General features: G+C 40.2%; 3 protein-coding genes across 3 annotated transcripts; 2 read left to right on the top strand and 1 right to left on the bottom strand.

The window, feature by feature from the left end:
• Nucleotides 1–3,188: 3,188 nt before the first annotated feature.
• LOC128737862 (EGFR adapter protein-like) lies at nucleotides 3,189–4,263 on the top strand. Its single transcript, XM_053832595.1, has 3 exons — nucleotides 3,189–3,434; nucleotides 3,498–4,025; nucleotides 4,090–4,263. Exons 1-3 carry the CDS (start codon nucleotides 3,189–3,191, stop codon nucleotides 4,261–4,263), a joined length of 948 nt encoding a protein of 315 aa, XP_053688570.1.
• Nucleotides 4,264–4,671: 408 nt separating this feature from the next.
• LOC128733639 (terpene synthase) lies at nucleotides 4,672–8,041 on the bottom strand. Its single transcript, XM_053827366.1, has 6 exons — nucleotides 7,783–8,041; nucleotides 7,553–7,707; nucleotides 6,062–6,206; nucleotides 5,641–6,001; nucleotides 5,445–5,572; nucleotides 4,672–5,375 (listed from the first exon to the last, which is right to left on the bottom strand). Exons 1-6 carry the CDS (start codon nucleotides 7,861–7,863, stop codon nucleotides 5,286–5,288), a joined length of 960 nt encoding a protein of 319 aa, XP_053683341.1. The 5' UTR covers nucleotides 7,864–8,041; the 3' UTR covers nucleotides 4,672–5,285.
• An 11,048-nt stretch (nucleotides 8,042–19,089) lies between these two features.
• LOC128737139 (signal recognition particle 19 kDa protein) lies at nucleotides 19,090–19,805 on the top strand. Its single transcript, XM_053831704.1, has 2 exons — nucleotides 19,090–19,411; nucleotides 19,471–19,805. Exons 1-2 carry the CDS (start codon nucleotides 19,169–19,171, stop codon nucleotides 19,693–19,695), a joined length of 468 nt encoding a protein of 155 aa, XP_053687679.1. The 5' UTR covers nucleotides 19,090–19,168; the 3' UTR covers nucleotides 19,696–19,805.
• The last annotated feature ends 496 nt before the right edge of the window (nucleotides 19,806–20,301 follow it).

Below are 20,301 nucleotides of genomic sequence, written 5' to 3'. Positions count from 1 at the left end.
TTTTTAGTGGTTCAGGCTTGCAAAGCCCGCAATCAACCCCATAGTATTGCCGGAGGGCCAACGTAGTTTGAGGGAGGCCTACTTCCCTGTCAGTATACGACCTTGGTTTCCACCTGAATTGGTTATCCGATCTCCACCGAGGTTGCTCACATCCCTGATGATACCACGAGGAGGTAGGAATAGGAGTTGCAGGGTAAGAGGCTATGGACTACTGTAGGGTCTACTTTATGCCCAGTGCAGCAATGTTAAATGTTTGCGAATAGACTTACTCTGTCATACAAGCCTTGGCGCCATCCAAAAGTGTCATTGCTGTCGTTCTGGATACCCACCTGCTCCGCTAGTTGATGCTGGTTTAGTGCTCAGAAGATAGTTCTTCAAAGACCTCTGGTACTGCGGAAATGATCACGTTCTTTATAAAGCCGTCCAAAAAACAGTTGGACTGCCCGGCGAATTGAGTTCACCGGCAATGATGTACTTCGCCTGCAGCCGAACTAGTTTGTATAAATGAACAACAGTATCGTCCCAGGGTCTGATTTGTTTGGGACAGCAGGCCGCTATGATGTTGGTTGGGCCCATCGTCGTGCTAATCTCGATTTCAAAGGCTTTCGGGTTGAAGTTCGGCAATAAGGGGCTTGTGATGTAGCACCTCACTGCAACGTCTACTCCTCCTGCAAGAAATTACTAAAGAGACAGATTTGAGATCTGCCGACGTGGCCCAATAGCAGGATCTGTGGTTTTTTGCTGATTTTTCTTGATTCGGATTCTTTCGAAAAGCGATCGCTTGGGACAACCACGGCTGGTGGTACAATGATTTCCTTCACAGTTGGCACACTTCGGCTCAATGTCCAATGGTTGTTCACAACTAGCAGTAGGGATAGGAACTATGATTAAAAATCGTTACTAATAACTATCAATAGTTGCCAGTATAGTTCGTTACTGATAACTATCAGTAATTTTACCCACGACAGCATTGAAGCAAAAAAATAGGAAATTGTAATATTATAACTGGGTTATTCATTTTAAGTTTACATTATAATTTACCAGGCGAGCTTCATAGGGGCTCACGTACCTACGGGCCAGATTTTTTACCATCCGACAGATCTTTCAGAAATATCGAAAATACAACAAACACACGCATTACATCTTTATTGATTTCAAAGCAGCATACGATACAGTCGGTTGAGACCAGCTACGGCACATAATGCACGAGACCGGTTTTCCGGATAAGCTGACGCGACTGATCAGAGCTACATTGGAACGAGTAAAGTGTTTCGCGCGTCTCGGAGACACTCTCGAGCCCCTTCCAGACGCGGCGAGGGTTAAGATAAGGTGACGGTTTATCTAGCATGCTGTTCAACATCGCTCTTGAGACGGTGATCCGACGAGCGTGCCTCGAAACGAAAGGCATGATTTACATCTAGGGTAGCCAACTCCCAAGCTTTACAGATGACTTTGCTATCACAGCCAGGAATTGTTAACTAAACATTGAAGTATATATTTACAGGCTTTGCATCAAAATTAATCGCTAAATTGTGTGTATAACAAGCTAAATAGCAAACGCCTATGCTTTTTTGGCACAATCTCACCCCGGCAGACGGTAGTTTTTTATAAAATTAAAGCCATGTTCGAATGGAAGGCACTGCAGACGATATTTGGCGGAGGACAAACTGAAAGCGAAGAGTGGCAGAAGCGTGTGAACCAAGAGTTTCTTGCACTGCTTGAAGAGATTCCCATCGTACATTTGGCGAAAGTCGGTAGGCTACCGTGGAGCGGGCACGACGTAAATATACCGGACGACAGCGCGACGAAAACAGTTCTCTTCAACATTCCCACCGGTACCAAAAACAAGGGGACTCAACGTGCAAGATGACTCTACCAAGTCGAAAGTGTTTTGCGACCTCTGAGACGACTAGAAAGTCAGTGGTTCAAGATCGAGATGAACAGAGACGACTGCTTGAAACACCACGAGCCACCCGGGCTCGAGGCTGCTGACGACATATTGTGTCATCGTATCGTGTCCTATCGCATGCAACTACGTACCGACTATGTTTAATTTAACTGATTTTTCTAACGGGACGACGTAACTGTATTAGTAAACGGCAATAACAGCGGAACCTTACTTATACATAGTGGTATTATTACTTACTGATACCTATCAGTAGTTCATGATTATTTTCCTATTCCTAGCTTGCAGTTGAGTGCACACCAAACCAAAGGCAAGTGGTAGTTACACCGCATCGTGTGCAATAGTCTCCGGTTTGGTGTTGTCCTTCAATTCTGCACTGTCGCATCCATTATAGTTGTCTTCATCATGGAAATGGGTACACATTCCACATCGCTGTCAAGATTCGCCGTTAGTAGTATTGTGGTTCTATCTTAGGCATTTGGAGCCGAACACCACTTTGTTCATAAACGGCTTAAAGTAGTTGTTGCAGCAGAAGATTCCGACTTCTGTTGCTTCTGAATGTTACTCTAATTCGTGTAGTTGGAATCTTCTTGTTGTCGATATTTCTGTACAATCTCGTCACTCACTGCTTAACATGTTCTCCAGGATTTCATCTGGCGTTCTGTCAACAGTAACTTATGTTACGACTTCCTAGACTTCGACTAGTGATAATAATAGTGCTTTGTCTGGCTGAATTTTATTGGCTGTTTGTCCAGAACTGACTAATATTATAAGTTTATTTCGTCCCAGCATATTCAAGTTTATAATACTTTGACGGTATTCGAGAGTTCTACAGAGGATGTTTTCGAGTAACAGCTAGTTGATAATTTCGTTGCTTTTTTATGTCTAATAACCCAACCAGTACTTTGAATGCCGCAGCGTCATTCCATCATATTCGTAAATCAATTGTGGTTTCATGGCTGCTTTAGCCAGTGTTTCTTGCATTCCCAGGATCCGCCATTTCTTAAGCAGTCTGGTATATCATTTTATTCGCAGTCAGTTCAATTAGTAATGTAACATAATTATCCCCGAGCCCAGTGGAGTCAAGCGATTCAAGCCATATGTTTTATAAATTCTACGTTCAAACTTTCTATTAATTTTATCCATGCTATGTTTTGTAGTTCACGTCTACAATGGTTTTAATAACAGTTTTGTTCTTAAATGTTTACTTTTAGCTCCATCAAACCTGCATCGCTACTCTTTCTATATCTTCGACGGCTCGTGATGTCCTGATAGTACGAATATGAACTGCACCGCATTGAACAGTAACCAAATCGAAACGACTCCCAACAATCATCCCCGGCTGACAGTCAACACGGCTGTCGCACGAAACACCGTCGGGATCCCGGTGTCATCGGCACCTAGTCCGGGAATATTCTTTCACCATACCAACAATCTGCTAGATGTGTCCCGACCGAACAACTCCGAAGAGGAAAACTCCCCGACGGAGTTGAACAGCTGCCGGAGGATAGCAGAGAAACCACCTTTAGTGAGTTATTTAAGCAGACTTACATATGCTTACGTATGCTAATTTTTATATTGATTATTGCAGGTGAAACGCCTCACCATGGGCATTCTGCGGCCGGCCGAAGACAGCAGACCACTGGTTCACAGTTCGTCACCGTCAAGCTCTTCCAGCTCATCTCAAACCATTTCCGACGGCTATGTGAACGAGGGCATATGCGGCGACACTGCGGAGGCGAATAATGTGTTCAACAAATTTGGCGATTCATGTCAGCGATCGCTGACCGCAACCCAACCGATCGGCGCGGAAGGATCGCCGCGTTACAACCACAGCCAGGTTGCTCTATATCCGCAGCCTGGCGCGCCAATCTCCCTGCGCAACGACAGCCTCAGCCTGAAGGAACAGCATGAACTGAAAGGTGCTCCCTGGTTCCAGGCTGGCATTCCCCGCGAGATCTCGTTGGAAGTTCTCTGTCGACAGAATCCGGGAGCATTTCTGGTGCGCCAAAGCACCACTAAACCAGGCTGTTTCGCTCTGTCTCTCAGAGTACCACCACCGGCACCAAAAGTAGCGCATTATTTAATTTTAAGGACGATACGAGGTTATAAAATTAAGGTAATATAAAATAGAATACCGTGATAGAGAATAAGACATTTTATGAATTTGCTGATCATTGCAGGGCTTCACCAAGGAATTTAGCTCGCTGAGAGCACTGATAACACACCATTCTGTGATGCCGGAGCTGCTTCCCGTTCCCTTAGCGCTTCCACGTCCCCCGCAGGTGGGCCAACGGCAGGAGGATCCGGAAATGTACGGTTCTTTGAACGAATTTCAAAAGATACTAGAAGATTAGAGCTGAACTTTAGTGAAGTTAAATCTGTGGAAATTATAAATATGAGATCTAACAAATAATTATATGCGAATTATATTCTGGTTATAAAATAGTTCAACTAGTCATCTAACCATTAACATACTACGAAATGTGTTATCCGGTTGAAATTATATAGACAAACAAATTTGGCTTTAATCGATATGGCTAGCTTCGAGCTAGGGCTATTGGAAGATTAAAATGTAATCAAATGTTAAATTCATAAAGTTCGAAAATATCATCTACATTGTACAATTATACAATCGAAAGATAGATTAAATGTTGAACAATTATAGATAAATAAAATGTAATGATTTAGCGAGTGCATGGCGTTTGAATCCCTTTTCATTTTGATCAAATAAGAAAACTGCGTCCATTTTTTTTTTCATCTGTATATATTTCCCGCTCACATACGGTACATAAATAGTGTGCACAAAAACACTTATGTTTCACCGTACTTGCCGGTATGTTGAGCTTTGAGCTCGCTTATAGTCAGTGCGTTAAGATTGCAGATTTTCAGAGGCGGTGCAATCCTTAATTTTGTAGAAATAGGAGATTGAAATTTACGGAACGTGCTTTCGATGGAAAACAAAAACGTTTTACTCTTGTTGTACTTTTACACCAAAACATTAGATCTCTCAAATTTGGAGCTAGGGGCCACTTTTTTTGGCGACCGGTAGCCCTAGTTAGTGTTTCTTCCTCACTTTGGTTAAATGTGTCTTTCAAAATATATGGACAAAAGTTTATTTTTATAATAATTTACAAAATATATTCCTAAGGAAACCATTCGTCTTTTCTTCTGCTTTTGTCATTAAATGCTAATGATACTAACTCATTTTATCGGCGCGACTACTTTTGACTAATTAAGTTTAGAACTTAGCGTGAAAAATTATAATACACCATTCATTGCCTAGGTTAAGGGAGATTAGACTGCGTGCTCTCGTGCAAACTGAAACTCTTTATAAAAAACAAACGAAACGAAATGCCTAAAGGATCTGGGCAGATACTCATTTTTCTTTATACGTGTCGTCGGCTTTCCAGTTCAGCAACTCATCCAGCAGTGCCAGCATGATTGGGTTGGATCCAAGACGTTCGATCTGAATTTAAAAAAAAATACGTTGAATTCTAAATATTTGCAAGTATATTATAAGTAACAATAGAATTACTTCAACCCTAGCCTCTTTATCAAGTGCTTCCAGGACTTCTTCGGTATACTTGAAGCAACCAAGCTTTTCAAGTAAAGACACACAATACCGTTTGACCTCCACGTCTTGCGTCCTTTGTCGTAAGATATCTACAATAATACAAAACTCGATGTTAGACAGCCTGAACCAAGCAGCTGGTAAATCCGTCATAACTCACGCAACACCTGTCGATCCTTCTGGTTTCGCACAGCATGTATCACTGGAAAGCTAAATTTGCCCTCCGTCAGATCCTCACAGTAGCTTTTGTTATCCGAGTAGGACTTAGAAGTAAGATTACAGTAGTCGTCTCGTATCTGGAACGACAATCCCAAGATAGCCGTCAGTTTAGTAAAATCCTGCTGGTTATCGCTAAACAGTTGCATTAGTCTAATGGCCAGCATAAACAGGCCCCCGGTTTTCCGTATCACCATCTGCTTGTATTCCGCTTCGGTTGGACAGATAAAATTATCCCTCCAGTAAATTTCCATCCCTTGGCCGCGGTGCAGTTCCAGCAATTGTTCCGTCACCACCTCCTGGGCCTATCGTAAAAGTAACCACATAATTATTGAATTAAGAAAATTGAAATAAAAAAAACTCACCTCTTGATGGCCTAACGCATGCACCTTGGCGAGTGCCAACACCAGCACGTAGTTGCCGGCGTTGATCGTACTCGCGATTCCGTAGATCTTATGTGCCACCGGAATTCCTCTACGAAGGATAGAGTTATCTTCGATATCATCGATTCTGGACCGTGTGAATAACCCCGGAAAGTAACGAAAAGGTGCAGAGAGAAAAAAGAGAAACGCAGAATGGTGTCGAAGTACTGCCGGTTAATGATGGGTCTTTGCTTCTTACAGTTAGTAACTAAATTTAAGTTCAAGGGTTAAGTTCAAGCTGTCTCTGGCCATTATATGTGTCTGTTTGCCTTAAATAAATTAGATGAGTCTTCAGGAACTAATCCCATTAGAATAAACGATTTCTTAGTATTAGCTTATACCTTTACCTTTAAGCTAAGTATCACAAAATAGCGATTTACAATTTAATTTGTGATTGCTTTTTTTGTATTCCAGAAGGGCATTGGGTTAAAAGGCCACCGCGATAGTCTTAATGATCATCTTTTGTCGCAGGTCCCGATTACTGTAGTACACAGTTTACGTACCGCTAATACCCATTGATGGTTGTGATTGCTTACTTAATCTCCATTCTAAGCAACGGCAATAGCATCATAATCAATAGCGGAAAATATCATCGTTCCTGATGTAAGATAATGCATCCACAATCGCATTATTAAGGGTACTTACATGGTTATTTCAATTTCGATTATTATTTGTTTCTGTGACCTGAATTTGGTTAATGTAGATGCATCATGAGATAATTTTTGTAGATGTTTAAGCAGGCAACCGGTGAGTTGGTACCTAATGGGCATCTTTTGTCACTATCAAATCGAGAATGTTGATATAGAGCAATACCTAATTCATAAATTTTATATAAACTCTATAACTTTCCTTGGCTAAAGTTGTCCGATCAAATAAATAAAAATAAGTAAGACCAGTGTACACACAGAGCAACACAGCTCTGGTTTCAGATACAGAAAACCACTGTTTCACTTCTAGAATTTAGCAGCAAGATATTCAAAATCAAGCTCGTGCCCTTGCAGAGCAATTATATACCTGCAAGCTTGGCTAGAGTTTCGGCTCTCTGTCCTCCATTCAACTCAAATGGATCAACTTGATATGCACGTACAAAACGAATTTGCACAACGCTGTAAAATGTAGATTATTTACAAACATTACGCATTCACCTTGACGCTTGCTACAGGCAACTGAAACAGGAGAAACAAGGAGAAAGATTGCTAGAGGCATCCATCGATAGACAAAACATAGACCTTCATTGCAAATAGTATGCAGAATATTTTAACTGAGAAACTGACTCATTCCAAGTGAATCAGCACGGTAGTTATCTCCTATCTTTACGACTGAAACTGAGTATCACTACCAAGAACTGTTTACGATATAAGCCACACGGCTTGCTCATATCTGCTTTCCTTCAATGAACCAAAGAACCTTCATCACAAAGAACGAAATACTTACAACAAACTAGAGTTGTGCATCATCTGAACTACTTCGCCGATAGCGGCCAGTTTCTCCGCCGGAATGTTGAGCCAGTGGTTGAAAGCCAGAGCCATTTTCGAACGGAACTGTTTACCGGGTATTTGCTGGATGTATGTGAACGGTTCCAACAGAATCTACAAACATATCCAACATTATTTACAAATCCAAATACTCATGCGGGTTTATCAAAAATCAACAAACTGTCTTACAGCATCCTGTTCCTTTTGCAGCGACTGATCCCGACACTTTTCCAATATTTCGTTGAACTCATCCATGTTGAAGTTACCCATTGTTTTACACTATACTTTTGCCACTACTCGTAACTAAACTGTGCACAGGATATAGAGCCTCCACGAAATACAATTCGGCTCACCAAGCAGCTTACCAGCTCCGGTAAGTTCAAAACCCTCTAAACACAATGACTAACCGTACCGTAACCGTGGCCTTGCCGTGTCTGGTTCGTCTCTTTACTTCTTCTGGCTGAGTGGCTGGCCAAGAAAACGTCATTTTTAAAGAGACACACAATAGAGTTGCCAGAAGTAGAGCGCTTCAGGATCTGTTACACTGAAAAAAAGAGAAGAATGCATCGTTGAATGCTTAAATCTAGATAGAATTAGCAAAGGGGCGAATGTCGCACGGTGTTTGACAGTCGACTTAACGAAGGGCGCTATTGCAAGAAAAGCGCCCGTCTGACAGGTAAATTTGCTGCCAACCTTGTCGAGATGTGATGCTGAGATTTTGGCAACAAAAACATGGCACCCATCGCAAGCCCCTGCAAGGTTGAATGCATCCAAGTCCAAACACGCTCAACCTCGGCCAGGCTTGCTGATAATCGCATCATAACGCCTATTTTTAGTCTTCAAGCAGGAACGCATTCGAAGATTCAATAAAGGCCGGCGCAGAATACGTACGTTTGCGTTAGCGGCATTTTGACAGCTACTTTAAATGCATGGAATCATATGGAACAACCCACAATGTATCCGGATTGACTTTGCGGCTGAGTACTAAACTGTACTAACGCAACATTTACCGCAAAGTCACCCGCAAGATTTGAAACGTCTCAAATATTGCGTGTAACATTGCGGCAAAAGTGCTGCCGTTTCTTTTGCTGTTCGTGGTGATTAACGAAACGAAAAAAACGAAATGATGAAAATCATGTTTTTTATCAAAATAATACAAAATGATAGATTTATCTAAATATATCACGGTGATTGTTGGATAAAACTGTTTTTATCTACATATATAAAATTGAGCATGAGAATACTGTATATTTGTTTGTATGTTTGTATGTTCCACCATAACTCCAGAATGCCTTGACCGTTCCCCACCAAATTCGGCACACATATACCTTGACATAAGGGAATCAGAACTGAAGGGGTTGACAAGAGAGGGGGGTTCTTAACAGGGGGAGGCCCTAACTCCGAAACGCCTGGACGGTTCTTCATCAAACTTGGCACATATGTTTCTTGACAGAAGGGAACCAGCACTGGGGGTTTGCAATAAGGGGGATCCCTAACAGGGGGAGAAAGCAGTTATGGCAAGTGGCTGGATTTCTGAAAGATGGAATACGGTGGCCATTAACAAGGGGAAGGTTCAAAAACATAAAAAAGACTATTTGTCGATTTATACGGATTTCCGAGAAGAAGACAGATTTACAAGTGGCTGAGGGACAACATGAAGGAAACTGACAAAGGAAGTAGACAAGAAAAGCGTTTTGTTTCTTGCATTATGACAATTTTCGTTACATCAAAGACAAACAGACGAGACACTCGCGTTAATTCCTTCGACCAATCAAAAATCACTCATTTTTCAAAAAAGCATGTTTAGCAACATGGCCACACCGCGGCGCGCGAGTGTTGCTTCGAGTTTTCAGTATAAAACCATACAAATGTAAAAACCCTACAGCATAAAACCCTGCAAATGCAAGCTACTTCGCAACATGCATAACAGAGGGTGCTAGTGTGCAAGCAAAATGTGTAGGACGATGGTTTTTAAAAAATTTTCTTCTATGTGTCCTGTCAGTTCGTCAGTGGTTACAATTACAGATGTACAAGTAACTGAGAGACAAAGGGGCCCCGAGTAAGATCGAGCAATCAGGCAGTCAGAAATAAAAAATTCGATTCACGCTGTTTGACTAAAGGTAGAGGTATAGAGATAAAGTTATCAAGTTAAATAACAAAAACTCACTTCGTTTTTGAGGAAAACATCTAGAATTTAGATGGTATCAATCGATAAACAAAGCAAAGCCTTGGATATAAATTCCTTTGAGACTGGACCCTTGTTTACCGACAGACTTCACAGCAAGTTATTAGCGTACAGGGCAATTACGAGGTTAATATAATATAGTATATACATTTAAAGGGTTTCATGTTTGACCTGTAGGAATAATTCATTAATAAACTTTGATAAATCTAAGCGAAATCTGCTGATATGGCAATGCTGCTTTTCTGGTGTCATCGAACGGATTGATTGTGTGTTCACTTTCCGTTTTGCGTCCGTTTTTAAATTTAGTACAAAACGGATCAAACGGATAACCAGCCGTAAACTCCAACGCTACCATAAAGTATTAATTGTGCGCAGCCCTTAACGCCTCACTGCTCCAGAATGAAGATAATAATAACACTACAAAGCTTGCAGCGATGTGACTTGCGAGAGAATAATACATAGGCCGAACATTTGTGTTTTATCTTTGCGCTTTCTATTCTTCGCCTTCGGTCCGTTTGCGTAGAGTGACTATATACAGAGTGGCGCCAAGTCATCCCAAATGTATGCAATGCGGTTTATCCTAGGTTTTTCTTTCTCTTTCCTGCATACGCGTTGGATAGGTTGTCTGCTCGATTGGAATGACACTGACAGATAATTATCATTCCAATTTTGACATTGTCGCCACTCTGTATATAGTCACTCTACGTTTGCGGTGCGAAGTAGTATTGGGCGATACCGTATCGATACCCGCAATATCGATACTCGAAGGCCGATATTTCGATATTTTTCATCGATACTTAAGACGTCGATATTATGCTAAATCGATAATTTCATCCCGATACTGTTTTGATAAAGCGGGATATGCAGCTAAAAAAATATAGGCTAAAACTAGGCCAGGAAATGCTCAAGAGAGCAATATTTTCAGAATTTTTTCTCGTGCTGTTTTCTTTTCAGGTATCTACTAAGCTTAATTCTCAAATTTACTTTATTGGAATTGACTCTTATACAATTCAGAACTGATCCGAGAGCACAGAAAGTATTATTGGGCGTTGACGGCAATAACAAAGACTTTCCAGCTTTGTACACGCCATAATAGCGGTAAAAGTGACAGAGGTGGGACAGAGATCGAAAAGAGCTAGAACCGGAAAGGAGCAACTCCCGGTGGAATTCTGCAGGAATGGTCAATAACCGCCAGCAACGACACCTCACTGGATGGTTTCAGGGGTTTGGGAGAGGGCTGCCGGACGAGTGGTTTGAGGGTGTGGTTTGTCCCATCTACGGAAAGGGCGATCGGATAGATTGCTGCAATTGCCGCAGCATAACGTTGGTCAAAGCCACCAACAGGGTGCTCTCCCAGCTTTTGTTGCGTCGTCTATCCCCTGTGCAGGAGAGTGTGTAGGGAAGTATCAGGTGGGCTTTATGGAGGCCAGTGCTACTACGGATCAAATTTTTACTCTTCGGCAAATCATCCAGATGTGTCGGGAGTACAACCCATTATATTTTTGTGGATTTTGGGGCAGCATACGATTCAGTCGGGCGCGAATAGGTGGTGCGGTTTCCCGTACAAAGCGACGTGTCCAAAATAGAGCTGCACTGGAGCGAGTGATGTGTTGCGTGCGTGTTTTGGGGGCACTCTCTTAGCTCAACATGTTTTTTATTGATTAACTTTTATGAATCCTTTTTTGTGTAGCATTTCCTTATCCCAGAATGCCGCCTTGAATAGTATCGATAAATCTAATATCGATGCTTAACGAACGATATATCGACGGTATCGATAAAGCGGCGGATTTGATATTGATATTCAATTATCGATACTTTCGGGAATTTTGCCCAATCCTAGTGCGAAGCGTACATGATATTCTTCACTCTTCTTCGAATGCTTCGATCTTCATGAAGAAGCGAACAAAAATTTATCACCGAGGCGATGATTAATAGCTTAGTTTAGTTGGCTGCAGATAACGGATAAAATGTAAAAGCAAACTGTTTCCGTATTTTATTTTTGGAAACCTTAGAAAATAGTGTGTACAAGGGGTCGGTCACTCGGCACAGCCGTTTTTATGTTAGGCGACTTGAAACGAACCGAACTGTGCCAGTGCTGTACCGAAAGTGCCGAACTGCAAGATTTGTTAAATTCGTTAAAATCTGATAGATCTGGCAACCGTGCGAGATGATTTTGACAACTGGCAGTGCTCCCATTTCATATGTAAAATTGAACCGGAGGTGTATAAAGCCCTATAAATGTTATTTTTATAAGGCTTTAGAGGTGTGCCGTTTAATATCTCTGCAGTGCCGGGGCACTATGTGCTGAGTGTCCGACCCCTTGAGTGTGTATGTATGTATGTGTGAGTGTACGTATGCGCGAGTGTACGTATGTGTGTACTTAAGAACGTTTTGCACTCACTTTTCTCAGAGTCGATAGACAGATTTGGATGATCTTGGTGACAAATGAAACATCACTATTGAATTTTATATAAGTATATAAGCAAACGTTATTTGAAAACTGTTCTGTTTAAACCTATCAAACGAAAATAAACTATATTTAAACTTGAATACTTAGGAACGTATATAAAACCGTCAAAACGAGGATAACCAAAACATCTATCAAGTGTCGATTTTATGTATTGATGTATGTATGTGTGCTTGCATGTATGTATATGAGTATGTGTGTATTTGTGGTGTATGTACGTGTGCTTGTGACTTCGCGCAGAATTCGCCAAACCGAACCGGGAATTGTCCGCTAAGCCTTCAGAATTGCCTCGAAGAAATATTCTGAGATGTCAGTTTTGTTTTTAAAAAAGAATAAAACTGATTTTCGAATACGGTCGTGTTAAAAATAATCCGTGAAACGTGCCAAAATCGGTTTGATCTGTAGCTGGTTTATAGAAATAGTTACTCGTAGAATTAAAATAGCAAGAACTAGTTTTCCTATACAAATTTCAAACAAATTTTGCGTTCTTGCAATCAACAAAGACTTGCACTGGACAAACAATTATGTATCTCATTCAATTTCATATTGTTTCCGTAGTTACTGATATTTTACATATATTCATAGAGGACTGAAAAAATGATCATCTATGTGATATATTTTCCTAACCATACGAATATATTTAAAATTAATAAAGGTGTTGATAAAATAAATTAACTGGGTGACGCTAAGAAATGTTTACGCACCCCAGGAAGAGAAATATCACAATTGCACCTAGCACATTCTTGAATTAGGCCATTACAAATACATATTTTATAAAGCTTTTGTCCTTCCGGTGTTCGGCCACTGAAGGGGGGGGGGGGGCGAAAAAAAACAAAGTGAATTTTTTAATCGAGCAAAAAAAACATGGATTTTAAGAATTTTTATTTAAGGTTTAAACATGAAAACCGAATCTATTCTTGCTTATAATATGTACGTTATTATTTTCTATGCAAAAATATACGAAAAACGACAAAACCGAGGGAAATTTTTTTTGAATGGTTTTCGGAAATTCCATTGTTCGAATTCGTGCTAGAAGCTCAGAATTTTCTCATCCGTCGGCTCTAGCGTATATTTGTATACCGTGGACCCCCGTTCGTTTGACCATTTTTAATCTGAACACTTTTTAATTCGAACCCCGCTGGTTTGCACGACGTGCAAATTAAAAATGGTTCAAATGTCATTCTCAATATAACATCATTTGTTTATGCAGACAATGCACATAAACACGATTTGTTTGTACTGACCTAGCGTGTTTAATCGGTTTCACATTTCGTTTTCCTAACGATTAAGATAGAAATTCGATCAGAAAATGCAATATTCGCACTTGCAACTGCCGACTAAAACAAACCACCAAAACAATAACAAAGAGCAGGGCGGCCAGTTCACAGAGGTTTCAGCATATTTCGGGTTACCAGTTGTTCAAATTAAAAAGTAACCCCGTTAGTTTGCATGAGGAATCGTTCAAACGAACGGGGGTCCACTGTACTTTATATATCATGGTAAAATATTACTTTCTTCGGGAAAATAGTTTGAGTAATAGCAGCCTGGCCGATAGTATGTAAAATTGTTTTACTTGATTAAAAAAATCACATTGCCCCCCCCCCCCCCCTCCCCCTTCAGTTGCCTCACGTCGGAAGGACAAAAACTTCATAAAATACAAACAGTGGCATAACTTGAGAACGGCTGGGCCTAAAAAAAGTTAAAATGACATAACATGATAATGCGTAGCATTCGATTTTGTTCTGGTTTTACAAAAAAAGGAAAATTTGGATATTTTTGAAAAATTTATCAGATTTAAAAGAAAATCGAAAGACATTTTAGAACATGTTTTAAGCTATCTTTAATAAAAATGAGATAAATCTGAGGGGACATGTTTTGATAATTCAAGTTTAATGATTTTTGTCTTGATTTTGAAAAGTTTTTTCTTTCAGTGTATTTTTTCCGAAAATATACTTAATTTCCTATAACTTTTCCGTTGACGTCATTTTTAACAAAGAAGTGGTTTCCGAGATACGATATTTAAAAAAATCCCATTTATAAATACGCCCTTTTGAAAAGTTACTCTTGACGAAAATAATTAAGTTTCGTAGAAAATGAATCCTTGTGTGGCATCTAACATATCAGCAAACTTTCATTTCATTAAAAAATATTCGAGACAAACCGTTTTGTTAGTTGAGTTAGAATTGCTCAGATAGTGCACTTACACCCCTTTCCTTCCAAACGAAAACCAACTTTTATTTTGCTCGTTTTTTTCATGTTTTTAAAAAAGTCATTAAACGGTAAAATTTTGACGTGAATTTTCTGGCATGCATAAAACCTTACTCAAAGTATCCTTTCCTACCATTATCTCGATTTTTCCAATTTTGTCACTTACACCCTTTTCCTTCTCACCCCCTCAAATCAGACCGGACCAAGTCGCAAAATTTAAATAATTTAAATTATTGACAACACACGGTTAAGAATTTCCAAAGCGACAATTCACTCTAATCAGAATACATAAATGTTTTAAACAGCCAAAGATACGAAATGATTTCGAACGATTGAAACCTTTAAACTACACAGTAGTAGCAAACTTGGACTTTGACTTCGACCGGCCCAAGTCGCAACATTTAATAAAATGAGTTAATGACAGCAAACGATCAAGAAATTTCTAAGCTACATTACACTAATCAGACTACATAAAACAGCCAGAGTTATGAGAAGATTTCGAACGATTCATAGCTATAAACCATACAGAGCAGCAAACTTTGAACGCGTTTTTCTCGAAATCAAAGTTTTGTTACTAGGTTCGGTTTGACTTAACGCCGACCAAATAATAGAATTAAGAGGAAAAGTTTTAGGTTTATCTAGCCGCAATGCAACAAATCTTCTGATTCTGTTTACCATCACAACGAATTTTGCCATTCGACATGAATAACTGGTTTCCCTTGTTTCCTAAAATCATTCATTCATTCGCGAGGAAGAACCAAAAAATATTCTTCATGAAGAATGTAGATGATATCGCTCAATATTGAATGCTTCTTTAGCTGAAGGCTGCTTTGTGAATCGCATTAACCCGTAGTTCATGAGTGAGCAATACTTGTTGCCTGCCATGCAGGCGATAATTCAGAGAAGAACGAAGAACATGAAAAAGCGAAATATGCCGAATAGCTTCAACCGCAAAGCTGATCGAAGCTGATCTGAGAAGCTTTTTTTCACAGGTCGTGCAACTCTCTGGAGAATAACTAACAAAGAGAGTAAAGCGCTTTCGCGATAATCAGCGTCCTCGGCTACTCAAAATTGAGTAAAAAAGTATTCAGTTTTGGAAAAACCATGGGTACGCAAAAATGAGTAAAGGTGCTGTCACTCAAAAACACGGGAATGACACTTCCTATACCATATCTGTACAAAAAAAACGTAGCCAACATAGAACGGGCCCAAGCTGACAGCTTCATAGATGGGCTCAGGCTGACAACCGGTTTTAGTTTGATTTTAGCCTATAGGCTTAGCATCACAAAGCCAATGCCAGGCAGGCAATTGATGCGAAGTACATGAAACTGTGAAAATGGTTAGTTAAATTCGTTTTGCGTTTGTCGCCTTTTGACGTCATATCAGCCCGCATTTGGCAAAATTTGGCAAACGTGCATACGCTGTCAATTATCTTATGCTGGCGAGTCTTCAAAATGGTTTTAAACTTTTTAAAACAGTACATAACTAATAGTAAATTTCCATATGAAATTCCATATGATTACCGATTATGAGCCGCATATAAATACAATCCTTCCAAAATCACACATAAAAATTATACGCGTATGAATAATATGTGCAATTATAATACACATAAAAATTATACGCATATGAATAGTATGTGCTAATTTTTCGCTTGCACATAAATGATAACTGTTTGGGACATAAAGATCATTTACTGGGTACATTGTAAAAATCTGCAGGTGGGACACATATAAACTATATACGAAAAGTTTTCTCAGTGCATCTAATCCATGCATCCGAAGAAGTTGCCAATGAAGCGTGAGGTTCAAGCGCTTGGAACTAGAAGGTAGAAGCAAGCAGCTTCATCATATGCCGTCTTTAATGGGAGCTGCGAAGCCTGCCGTGTAGGCTGTCGTGGCAATGAAAAAAAATAACAAGATTCGATCCAAAAACTTAGCGATTTCTAGCCTTACGCCTGAAACCACCACACCACATGATCCGTTTGAATGTGTGATGGAAAAATCCGAAAGAAGAACACATCGGGTGCTGCGCTTGCAGTTTGAAAGCATCACGGATATTAGCCAACTTCTCATTTATTTTGGATATTAGCCAAAATTGTCTCAAGTCGTGTGCCTCCGGAAATGCAATCCGAACACGAATATTTTTTTTTCATCAAACCCGAACCCGATACCTGCTAAAAATTTCGTGCTCGAACCCAACGACTCGTGCCTTCCACCCAAAACATTCCACCAAGAAGACTGGCATCTCTTCCTCGCGCCCATACAAATGACGAGCAACAGAAGCAACAGCGCATCCCTCCCGACAAAAGTTGAAGCTGTGTGTACATGTATTGTGCGCGCATTCCCTTACTGGACACGATGGTTGAAACAGTCGTGTTTCTGAACGGTCGTAAAAAGGGTCGTTTTTAGCTTTTGACAGATAAAATGTCAAATTGTGTCATCATCGCTGTTTCATTATTGGAACCAATCGAGCAAAGTAAATAAACCACCCCATCGACATCTCTATATCGAGCTGCAGTGAACGTCAGCGACATCATGTCCTGGGCTCAAAATTTGACAGCGGGCTCAAATCAGACTGCTGCCAGTTGAGTGAAACGCAGTGCTGACATGCTATCTCATTTTCACACACACGAGATGTTGGCGGCGAAAACATGGTTGCATGCCGATGGGGTGAAATAAACCTAGGAATTACGGTTCTATCAGAAGAAACGGAATGAAATTCAGCATGAAATGAATTTGTATTTTCAACGCCGGTTTGCCGAAATTTCATTGAGATTGCTGACAGCTACCGTACGCACACTATGCCGCGTATACGTACACGCGATTTGTTGCTGCTGCTGTTGGTTTTTCTATGACGTTTTTCAAACTGGGGGAAAACAAATCACCAACACAACCACAAATTAGCAAGCTCTATAGTGAGTAAAGCGTAGCTTATCCTTCATTATCCAAACAAGCAATAATAAAGCAATACCCAAGTAACCAAAAGTTCCGATAAAAGGGGATTTTTTGGCTTAATCAGCCAACGAAATGATCATGAATAGAACTCTATTCAACTTCATTTTTAAGTAATTAACCGTACTTTCAAGTTCATATTTGATGTTTCAACTTCGAAGGGAATACAAAGTAACTTCTAACAGAACTAGAAAGTTCGCAAAAAGTTCACTTGAGTCGCTATATAGAACACTGTTCAGCCCAAAAAGAAACTCCAATAATTTTTAAAATAAAAAAGATTGGGGGAATATTTCTCCACTTCTTCCTGTTTTGCAGATTCATGACATTTCTCATTAACTAAGGTATTTAATTTCGGTTAATTATTGACTGTTTTTTTATAAATATTAATTTATTGTAACTTACACCACACACCTCCAACATAAACCTCGGGGATTTGAACTCGAGTACTTCTTTTCGGTGACTTAGACGCATACCACTGCTCCGTTGCTGGAATATGCCATTTGCATCGTTTTTACTCGATGTGCTAATTTCTCATTTACCACAGCCCCGAAACGAACTTACTTTTAAGAACAACTCATCGGCAAAATTCATGTCACTAGCGGCGTCAGAGATGGCGCAATGCATCAGGATAGGCTTGCAACGAGGAACGCTCGGGTTCAAATCCAGTAGCGGTCGGTGTTAGTTAGGCTTTTTTTAAATGGTCTATCTTAATCGCATGAACCGACTTTGCAAAAGTTAGGAGGAGGCGGAGGTAGAAAATGGAAAAGTATAAAAATAGAACTACAAGTGCTGTTTTATAAACTTTTGCCAAAGTTTCTTCAGAAGCTGCTTAGCGCTCTATGCAGCGAGCTGAAGGAAGCTTTGAAGTTCGGTTAATTACAGGCAAAGCTGCTTAGCAAGCAACAGCTCCATAGACATAAAGCTTTTTAACCTTCCTTAGACACCATTATCCGAACTCTAAGTTACTTTCAAGTTGCATGTTGAACTTTCAGGCTGCGTGTTGGACTTTCAAGTTGCTACAGATATTAACGGTACTTTAATGAGAATGAAGTTCGGTTTACAAATGTAGTGCCTGGTTGTTCAGCAAGAAAGTTCTGCGGAACTAATTTTGAACCAAATATGAACTTTCAAGTTTGTTCCTTAAGTGAAATTTCAACTTTTGGTTGCTTGGGTAACAATTTGTTTAATGCTTTTGTATGATTAACACGAAGTCACGATTAAGGTTGCGACAGAAACGCAATGAGCCTGTGTTGCCAGTTATGGCGATAAAACATTACGAACTGTGTTGCCAATTTAGTCATTTTTTTACCTTTGGAACGTTTGAAACAGTACCTGAACTCCCCTCGGAATCCATCGATTAAGTAAATGCACAATATTGGTAGGAAAAGATGTGTGCGAGCGTGGCAATGCATTGCATACGTGTTTGTCTACATCCATATTCTAATGTACACATACTAATATGTGATAGTTCAACTTTAACTCGGCAGATAGCATTGCTGCCACTGTCGCTCGACTTTTGGCAGAGTTGCCAGTCTTCTTGATGGGATGTTTTTCCACGAACCTTCTTCCACATAAAATTATTTTCAGTGCAATGCGACAATTATGTTACCTTAAAATATGTCATCATGTTGATGATAGGAAATTTTGACAGTTACTTTCGGACGTGTATCGTGTATGTTTTCGTAAGCGTGAATGCAATATAAATTACGCGAAGTCTCGTATCTGGATAAAATAACATTAAAAACTTAAACTAGTACGCAAATGGCCTCTGCTCCGGTTCCTTTACGCCCTTGGAATTCCGCTCTCCAACATAGCGACAGAGAACGCTGGATTTGTATCTACCCAGCGTACGTGAACCGAAAGAAAACTCGCCAGGAAGGTCGTCGTATTCCGAAGGACAATTGCGTAGAAAATCCATCTATTCAGGAAATTCGTGACGTACTACAGGTGCTCGGTTTAAGTGTGATAGTGGAAAACAAACAGTACTCGCGGGAAAAGTCTAAGGTGAACATGGTAACGTTGTATTCCATGTTTCTATATAATTGTTTTTTTTTGTCTTTTAGGAACTTGCTTTTAGAGGAAGGATTCGTGTTCAGTTGAAAAACAACGACGGGAGTTCGATACAGAAGGATTATCCGACCAGAGATAGTCTTTTGTTATACATAGGCAAGATGATTCCACAACTAAAAACTAGACAGGGAAAATCGACGGAGCCCACTCAACAGCAAGCCACATCCAGTGGCTCTGGTGGACAATCTCACAAAAAGGGTAAAGGAAAAAGGCGATAGGAAAAAGTTGGTTTTTGAAAATATTTCTTTCGGTGAGTCCTTTCTGGTTTTCTGTTTTTTTTGTATTGAGGAAATAATGTCTTAAAATAGATTATTTTCATTCAACTGGATAAAAATTATAATATTTCACGGATAAACGCAGAACGGTTCTTCGAACGCCTAAAAAAAGCTGTTGAATCTGCTTCCCCGTTGCTGTAATAAGGGACCAAGCTAAAGTAATAATTCATATATTGTAAACTTGCTTAAGATTAGTATACCATATTTCTAAACATTGCAAATGGTCCTTGAGGCCCGTCTGGAACATAACTTCCTGGTTGAGCCACCATTGATTCCGATCCGGCCGCAGAACTTGGTCTGTTACGTGCCCTCCTCCATGGTCGTCGTCTTCTGAATCTACTATTTTGCCTCCGAACTCGGCTTCGGGCAATCTCAATAACCTCAACTTCTGCGGTAGGAGCTTCTTTCACTTTCGGTTCTAACCCTCTACCACAACCACAACCGCATGGTTTTGTACCGTCGCAGTGAAAGCAATTACATTTACCATCCTTTGACGGGAGCGCTTCGGCGGCAATGCAAACTGAAGCCACCACTAGCAAGACAAGAATC

The sequence above is a fragment of the Sabethes cyaneus genome, chromosome 2 (assembly GCF_943734655.1).
Source record: "Sabethes cyaneus chromosome 2, idSabCyanKW18_F2, whole genome shotgun sequence".
NCBI classification, from domain to species: domain Eukaryota; kingdom Metazoa; phylum Arthropoda; class Insecta; order Diptera; family Culicidae; genus Sabethes; species Sabethes cyaneus.
This window is presented reverse-complemented; position numbering and strand designations above follow the sequence as displayed.

Bases quoted from the DNA above. Each gene is read 5' to 3' on its own strand.
- LOC128737862 (XM_053832595.1), top strand. From the start codon at position 3,189: ATGAACTGCACCGCATTGAACAGTAACCAAATCGAAACGACTCCCAAC. The intron at 3,435-3,497 runs GTGAGTTATTTA...TGATTATTGCAG, and splicing joins TAGCAGAGAAACCACCTTTA to GTGAAACGCCTCACCATGGG. The intron at 4,026-4,089 runs GTAATATAAAAT...TGATCATTGCAG, and splicing joins TACGAGGTTATAAAATTAAG to GGCTTCACCAAGGAATTTAG.
- LOC128733639 (XM_053827366.1), bottom strand. From the start codon at position 7,863: ATGGGTAACTTCAACATGGATGAGTTCAACGAAATATTGGAAAAGTGT. The intron at 5,573-5,640 runs GTGAGTTATGAC...GTATTATTGTAG, and splicing joins GAAGGATCGACAGGTGTTGC to ATATCTTACGACAAAGGACG. The intron at 5,376-5,444 runs GTAATTCTATTG...TTTTAAATTCAG, and splicing joins ATAAAGAGGCTAGGGTTGAA to ATCGAACGTCTTGGATCCAA.
- LOC128737139 (XM_053831704.1), top strand. From the start codon at position 19,169: ATGGCCTCTGCTCCGGTTCCTTTACGCCCTTGGAATTCCGCTCTCCAA. The intron at 19,412-19,470 runs GTGAACATGGTA...TTTGTCTTTTAG, and splicing joins ACTCGCGGGAAAAGTCTAAG to GAACTTGCTTTTAGAGGAAG.